The sequence below is a fragment of the Lycium barbarum genome, chromosome 1 (genome assembly GCF_019175385.1).
Source record: "Lycium barbarum isolate Lr01 chromosome 1, ASM1917538v2, whole genome shotgun sequence".
In the NCBI taxonomy this organism is placed as follows: Eukaryota; Viridiplantae; Streptophyta; class Magnoliopsida; order Solanales; family Solanaceae; genus Lycium; species Lycium barbarum.
In genome coordinates this window covers 170,915,824-170,924,513 of record NC_083337.1, presented here as the reverse complement: position 1 = coordinate 170,924,513, position 8,690 = coordinate 170,915,824, and the positions used below count along the sequence as shown (strand labels likewise).

The window sequence follows — 8,690 nt, the reverse complement described above, 5'->3', positions numbered from 1 at the left end:
GTTAGGGGTGTCAAATTTGACCCAAAAGGTGATGACCCGCTCAACCCGTCCAAATTTTTATGGGTTGGGCTCACGATAATTTTATATTGGGCTGATTTCAGCCCAATTCAACATTGTCCATTTTAAAGTGATCTCCTACTTAACCCAATACTAGCCCAATTCTAGCCTATTTTTAAGATTTACTTAAGTTTGGGTTTATTGCTTGAGATTTAGTTTATTTGTTTAATATATACACTTTTCTTGTATCATGTATCTTATAAGTTTGTGGTGTGTTCAATATGAAGGGAAATATTTTTCACGAAAAATGTTTTTCTCTAAAAATATTTACCACGAAAATTGTTTTCTTAAAAAATATTTTCCACGAAAAATCCGTAAACATAATTTTTAGGAAAATATTTTTCGCTAAAAATGTATTTTTAGAAAATATTTTTCTAGAAAATAGACCCTTTAAAAAAACTGGGTCAAATTGGGCGGGTCATGACCCAGCCCATTTTTAGTCCATTTCAGCCCAACTCAATTCAGCCCAAATAACTTTTGGGCCAATGTTAGCCCAACCCCTTTATTACCTCAACCCATTTTTATTGAGTCAATTTCAGCCCAACCCGCGCATTTGACACCCCTACTGATTTAGTAGTGTTAAATGTTAATGGTAAGAGCATTGGTAAATAATATTTCACTATTTGCAAGTAATATGTAATGTCCAAACACCTAGCAAGAATTTTAAAACAAAGAGTTCGTCCATCTGCAAAGAGAAAAGGCAAGCGGCCATTCAAGGTTAGAGATTTAAAACATTGTTAGAATTTCAGGGTGGTCTAAAATTACATAAAGAAATAACTTATTTCGAAGTGATTGCAGTAGTTGGTTGGAAAACAAAGAGTCAGTTCAGCTGAATCAAAATTCTTTGTGTGGGTAGAATTCATATTCACTTCATAACAAAGAAAGAGAATGCGGGTAAATGAATTGATCCAACTCATCAGGGTCACGAGATGAATATAACAAGTTCGAATTTTGTCCTAGTCTAATCAGTGAAACATTATACATTGAAATAAAAGATTGGTCCCAACCCGTCTACAGATAGGGCTAGTAAAAGGTGCATCACCTAGCTCTATTTTTCCAAACACTAAACAATAAAGACTACAAAACTTGGCAGTATTTGGTTTCTTGGCTTAAACAAACAAACTCATAAAATCCCTAATCTGTTTTAATTAACTGCGGTGGCATCGTGGGTGAATTTAAGTTGGCTGACACACGTCTACACCTTCTTAGGTGTATTAATCTATATTCGTTTCGGTACTTACTTACCTAAATTACTATTAAATATTCCTACTCTTAGGAAGCTCAGATTTTTATTTGTAAATTATTAAACCTTTTTCATAATCTAGTCTCTGCCAAGAATGAATAAACATGTGGCTGCAGACATACGATCAGTCGGATCTTATATATTTCTACTTAATTTGTACAGTAATATAGTTACCTTTTATAATGACCATCCTTTATAACAGTAATTTATTTATTATAGCGGTCAAATTTTCCCTAAAATACATTCTTCATGTTATTTTATTTTTTAATAATAACATTTCACTTTAACAGTAAAAAATACTAATATTTTGCATCTACTATAGTAAAAAGTCTAGGTCCACTTCTAAGTATACTTGTTTTGCATGTAAAGGAGACAAAATTGTGAAATTAGAGAGCAAATGAAGTGCTCCAAGAATACATCCCACGTTTAGCCCACGTTCCCACATATTCTTCCCGGCGTTTCCACCGGCTTTGTACAGTTTCTTTTCACCACTTTTCCGACATATCCGCCACAAATGTACAAAAAAATAAAAAAATAAAATGTTCAACACCTTCTCTCGTAATTTAATTTTCCTCTGTTGTCGGTTTCTTGAGAACGTTCACGCAAACATAGCAAACCTTCGAAGCTCACTTTTTCCTTTCATCATAAACTCAAAATACTCAAATGCATTTTCTGCAGGACCCCATTGCCCATTTTAGCCGTTTTATTGAATGTTTGTCTTTAATTTGTCCCCACCTCATCATCAACATCTTCTAACTCTCTACTCTTTTACTCTCTAAATAAGCCCCACCTAGCTGTACTCAACTCAAAAGTTTTTAATGTGAACACATCTCCATAGCCCTCCAAAAAAAAAAAAAAAAAAAAAAAAATTCAACTTTTATATTTTCTTCAAGACTTGTTTATTCTATTTTGCTAATCTTGTTCATCCCAAGACTTGATTTTTCTTTAGTCTAAAGTAGAAATGAGTGAAAACCCTTCTCCCAGAATCTTCAAAACAATGACCAACTTGAAGATTTTCAAGAAATTTAAACCTTTTGAGCCTTCACCAGGTGTACTTGGTTGCTTCTTTTTCACTGTTTTCTTGTTTTTGTGTCTCTTCTTGTTGGATTATAGAACAGTGAACAAAGGGCCTCGTTTGCATCAACCATCCTTGTTTGCTACTTGGATTGGCATAAATGGATCGTCCTTGTCGTATGAGAAAACTGAAAAGATTGATTTTTTGGAAAAGGGTGCTGAAAATTGTGATATTTTTTATGGTAATTGGGTTTGGGATGAAAGTTATCCACTTTATAAATCAAAGGGTTGTAAGTTCTTGGATGAAGGATTTCGTTGTACTGAGAATGGTAGGCCTGATAATTTCTATACTAAATGGCGTTGGCAACCGAAAGATTGCAACTTGCCCAGGTTAATTTTTACATATTTTCTAATGATACTGAGTACTTTATACTGTGTTTGAATCATGCTGGTAATTTAACTAAAGAATTTAAAAGTGAAGAACGTGAAAGAATTGCTTAAACTGTTTAGGCTTTGATATGATGTGTTTTAGGAAAACCCCTATTGTGTTTTTCTTGCATAGCATTTGCTAGTCTTTTTAGCTGAGTAAGGTTTTAATCATTGAATTACTAGGTGAATTTTGTTATACACACTGACAGTTGAAACTATTGTTACATAATCAGCACAATTTAACTGTTTACAACAGGGTTCTCATTCTATTTTTCAAGTTACTATTTCAGCCTTAATATAAAGAACTACCTATTAGGTCAATTTTATGTGGGAGTCGCAAACGAAGCAGGTCGGATCAGATATGGGCGGGTCGAAAACAGGTTAAACAAAAACGGATGAAATATCCGTCCCATACACGATAAAAAACGGGTTAACCTACGGATAATTTGGATATCCATATTATCCATGGTTTTAGGAATAGTTAGGTGAGAACGCAAGCTAAAATCTAAAATAAGCTTAGACTCCCAGAAAGTAAGAACTCATAAATAATAACAAGCAGACAAATTGACATTGATAATAAGGATATCGATATTATCCATCTGGATATCCATTGTTTTAGTGGATAATATAGATACAACAACAACAACAACAACATACCCATTATAATCCCACCAGGTGGGGTCTAGGGAGGGTAGAGTGTACGCAACCTTTACCCCTACGTTGTGAAGGTAAGGAGGAGGTTTCCGATAGACCCTCGGCTCAAGTGGATAATATAAATAATATCCCTATTTGATCCAGTTTTTAAAAGTCAGTTATTCAACCCATGTCTAATGGGTCGAATTGGATGGTTACGTGTCTTTTTTAGCCATTTTTCCAATCCCTAATTTTACGTGATGGTGTGTATTGAAAAAACATGTACAACTCTCTGTATATAGAACTTAAACTCTTACTATGTTGGCTCTCGTTGAGCTGCATCTAAAGTTGTTAGCTCGATGCTTAAGATTTTCATTGTTTTTTCTTTTGAGGACTTTATGCTTAGTAGGAGGGAGCTTTTCATAATCTTTTCCCTGATTATTGAATGCAGATTTTAGTCTTCTAATACTCTTTTAAGCAGATTCAATGCAAAAATCATGTTAGAAAAGCTGCGGAACAGACGGGTTGTATTTGTAGGGGATTCAATTGGAAGAAACCAGTGGGAGTCTCTTCTCTGCATGTTGTCTTCTGCAGTTCCTGATAAAAGCAAGATACATGAAGTTAATGGAAGTCCTATCACGAAGCACATGGGTTTCTTGATTTTCAAATTCGAGGATTTCAACTGCACGGTCGAGTACTATAGAGCTCCATTCCTAGTGTTTCAAGGCCGTCCACCTTCAGGTGCTCCTAAAAATGTTAAATTGACCTTGAGACTTGATCAAATGGATTGGAGTTCTGCTCAATGGAAAGGGGCAGATGTTTTGGTATTCAACAGCGGTCACTGGTGGATTTATGAAAAAACTATTAGAGAGTAAGCTCTTTTCTTTCCTCTATCAATTTATAGCATGTTTGCTGAACTTCCAATATCTTTTTGTTTTGAAAAGTGTTTTTTGGCCGAAGTACTTTTCTAGAGTAGCAGAAGTGCTTTAGGAGAGTAGGAGTTTGTGTTTTGGTAATCAATTTAAAGTACAATTTTGCCAATATTAGAGCAGCAATTTGTGATTGGCAACGTTCCAAAAGTGCTTTTTGGGGAAAACTAGTTTTTCCATCTCCGAAAACAACTTCTGCTATTACTCAAAACCACTTATTTTTCTCCTAAAAGCTTGCCAAACACCTCAACTCTCAAAAATACACTCTTTTTTGAAGAAAAAAAAAACACTTTTGGCTACGCGAAACCTTCAAAGTTGTTGTGCTACTTTACGGCAAGGAGTTTCCGTGGAAAAGAATGGTATGCCACAGAAGACGAAATAAATGATAACCATTAACAAGCTCCGGGCTAACGTGCAGTTTATATCTTTCTCTGCTGTCTTTTGCGCATCGTGAAATGAATAATTAACTGTTGGGCAGATAAAGTATTGAAAAGTATTGGTGCTCAATGTCCCTATTGAATTGTGACCATGCACAATATGTTTTGCATCTACACAAATTTGGCAGCGAAGGATTCAGCTAATTTGTGTAAACTAGGTACCTTGAACAGTGGATATGTATAGCAAAATAGGTTGACAGTGCAGATAATGGAAATTGTTTAGTAATAGACTCCGTTGCTTTGCAGGAAAATAAGATTTTGAATTCCACTCCACCATGTAGCTATAGGATATATAAAAAAGCTATCATGTTATGTGGAATAGAAGGTGGTAAATTTGAATATCCACAGATTGAAGCTTCGAAAATATGTTTTAACTCGTTTATTTGGCCTTCTTTCTGAAATTGAAAGGAGAGGTATGAGTAATTAGGAGTTGTCATTGGATTCCATGAGCTAAACAATGCTACAACTACCATGTATTTCTAGGAATTTTTATTAGGAGAAAAACAACCATAATTGTTCTAGATAAGTAGCTTAAGAGGTTTATGTGAAGCTGTTGATTTGGATTTAGTTCTCTATCGTCCTCATCAAGTAAATTTTATTCCTCAAGCTACTTAAACGTGTTGCTTCCCACCACTAAGTGGTTTATTACCAGCGCTTGAAGTTTGCACATCAAAGTTTGTTGCTTTTGTGAATCATAACCTTGATTACCTATAACACTAATATACTTTTGACTTCTCGATTTCTGAACTTGATAGGGGATGTTACTTTCAAGAAGGTGGAGAAGTCGATATGACCATGAGTATTGAGACTGCATACCGGAGGTCAATTTTGAGATTGGTAGATTGGATAGGTCATGAAGTGAACATGACCAAGACACATGTCGTATTTCGAACCTATGCTCCTGTTCACTTCAGGTATGTCTTGATTTTGATCTGCTAAATGAAGGCGAGTTTCCATAAGGAAACATACTAGCTAAAACCTGAATACATTCTTTTGGGAACTTTTGCTGACTATATCGTATTACAAGTATGAGAAAGAAATTTAGTTCCAAAATGGTAATTTATGCTGAAAAAGAAGCTGAAATATTGTCCCCTAGAGCTTTCTTCTAGTGGTAAGAGCAATGCGTGATGTGTGAATTAGCACACATTACGAGGTCAAACTGCCACAAATAAAAACTTGGAATTTAAGTGGAGGAGGGTAAGAGAGCAGGCCCATTATCTATCGAGTTCAGAGCCTAGCTGGCCTTCGGGGATCTCTCGGTTATCACAAAGAAAGAGAGAAAATGAAGCTGAGGACGTTTAAGGTTATGAGATTCTTGTAGCTTGTTTGGCCAAGCTTATTTTCCCCCCAAAAGTACTTATTTTTTTAAAAGTGAGGTGTTTGGCCAAGCTTTTGGGAGAAAAAGTGTTTTGGGGGAGTAGCAGAAGCAATTTTTCAGAAGCTAAATAAATAGCTTTTGCCCAAAAGCACTTTTTTGAAAAGTACTTTTGAGAAAAATACACTTAGAAGCACTTTTTAAAAGCTTGGCCAAACATTAATTGCTGCTCAAAAGTACTTTTTAAATCAATTGGCCAAACACAAACTGTTTTTCGTCGAAAGTACTTTTTTGAAAAAGTGCTTCTGGAAAAAGCACTTTTTAAAATAAACTGATTTTAGAAGCTTGGCCAAACAGGCTATTAGTAGGCGTTTGGACATAAAAATGTGATATTTGAAAAGGAAAATTGAAAACCAGAAAAAAAATTGAAAAGGGTATTTGGAAGTTGAAGTTGTGTTTAGACATTCATTTAACTTGAAAAAAATAGAAGTTTTGGAAGTTGAGACAAAATTTCACTTGAAAAGCTGGTCAAAACTACTTTCCCAAACTTGAAACTCATCTCAAAAAAAAAAAAAAAAACAAAACAAAACAAAAAATTAGTTGAATTATTTTGAATCAAAAAATAACCAAACGGTGTTTGAATTATTTTTTTTGGAAAAAGGAAAAAATCTTGTCCAAACGGGGCCTTATTGGTCATATTAAATGAGGTCTTGAGTTGTTAGTGGTAGCGGTTTTACTTTGTCTACCCGATATAAAAATGGAATATATCGAGTGTGCGTACATGTCACTTAAGGTTGAGAAAACACAACACAATTTCTATGGCCAGTTATTGGTAAGCAATTCTGGTTGTATCTCTACCCAAAATTGCATGTTTCCTTGTTGACAGCTCAAGAAAATAATAGGTCAAAAGTCTTCCACCCTAATTTGTCATAATTCATGGCTTCCTCTTCCCCAACTTGTCTCTAAACATGCATATTTCATTGATTGTGTTCGAATATCTATTTCCAACATAGACATATTGCCTGTTACTACGCTATATTTAATCAGTAATATTAATCAAGTAGATTAGTGTTATTTCTAGATTGATTGTTTACATAATCTCTAAACTTTACTCGGTAATAGCTGCAACATATTTGGTGATAATACTACACATGCAGATTATTTAGTTAGTTCATTGCTTCATTTTGTATCTAGTTGTTACAACCAATTAACGAATCACTTCGGTAAACAGAGGCGGGGACTGGAAGACTGGGGGTAACTGTCATCTGGAGAAACTACCTAACATAGGATCATCCCAAGAGTCCCTGAAGATGTCATTTGAATATAACACCGTAATCAACGTGCTGTCAGAGCAACAGAACAAATCAAAAGCGTGGAATCTGGATTTATTGAATGTAACGGGGATGACATTTCAAAGAAGAGACGGTCACTCATCTTTGTATTACTTAGGTCCTAAGGTTGGACCAGCTCCTCTCCACCGCCAAGACTGCAGCCATTGGTGCCTACCCGGTGTCCCTGATACATGGAACGAGCTTCTTTATGCCACCTTCCTCAAACGAGAGTTAGCTCGTGCAAATTTTTCCAAACAAACTTCTTGATCTCCATCTCTTGACAGGTAAAAAGATCCGATAAACCATGTCACTGTGTTGTCTCCAACATTTCAAATGTTACTTGGATTAAGATGCGTACATTGGAAAGAAAACTCGAGTTGGAAAATCCTCAACTTTTGTGCCAATGGTACGATGCTGTGGAGATTAAACATAAGGAATGTGCCCTTTTTCAACATTGAATTTTGGAATTATTAGGGGCATTCTTCTCTGCTGAGCTGCTGATGACATACCATTTTTGCAGTTTGTATACTTAGGATTATTTAGAATCTTTTCCTTCACCAAATTATTAGAATCTGTACATAGCATTGTGTGTTGTATAGCTGAAGAGAACATTAACCTTTTATACAAAATTCTGCGCATTTGGTGACTTCCTTTTCTAGTGAGATCCCCAATGGTTTAGATACTCCATCCGTTTCATTTATGTGACTTCCTTTTCTAGTCAGATCCAAGAAAAATGCCCATTTCTATGATTTATGATATTACCTTTAATGACAAGCTTTTATACTGGTTGTGTTGTTATTGTTGTAATGACAAGCTTTTATAGCTGCAAATGTTATGATATGTATAAAACCATAAATTTCAAGAGTTTTATCATGACACAAATATTATGACATGTTTAATATAACAACTTGTTTTACAAAACTGTACAAGCTGAGGTGTCAATTTATGTACTAAGCCGATAAATATTTTTCTCCGTTTATCCCCAAACAATTATCTTTTGTTACCGATCTTAAAAGATAAATAAACTGTCAGATTACTGTCTGCCTGATGCTTAAAAAAATCTAAATGAATTAATCGGACACTATAAATTGTACCCGTGTATAATGTATTAGGAAGTGTATGTAATGGAGTAATTAGTAGCTAAGATTCATGACGAATATTTTATTGAATATGAATAGTTAAGAAAGACAAATTGTGGGGACTCAACAATTACAACATATCCCGTGTAATCCTACGAGTGGAGTTTGGGGAGAGTAAGATGTACGCAGACCTTAGACCCACTTATCTTTGTGGGGTAGAGAG

At 35.0% G+C, this 8,690-nt stretch overlaps 1 protein-coding gene across 1 annotated transcript; it reads left to right on the top strand.

Annotated features, from left to right (window-relative positions):
- Positions 1–1,775: 1,775 nt before the first annotated feature.
- LOC132608157 (protein trichome birefringence-like 10) lies at positions 1,776–8,046 on the top strand. The gene is made up of 4 exons (XM_060322238.1): positions 1,776–2,704; positions 3,858–4,247; positions 5,498–5,656; positions 7,289–8,046. Exons 1-4 carry the CDS (start codon positions 2,262–2,264, stop codon positions 7,653–7,655), a joined length of 1,359 nt encoding a protein of 452 aa, XP_060178221.1. The 5' UTR covers positions 1,776–2,261; the 3' UTR covers positions 7,656–8,046.
- The last annotated feature ends 644 nt before the right edge of the window (positions 8,047–8,690 follow it).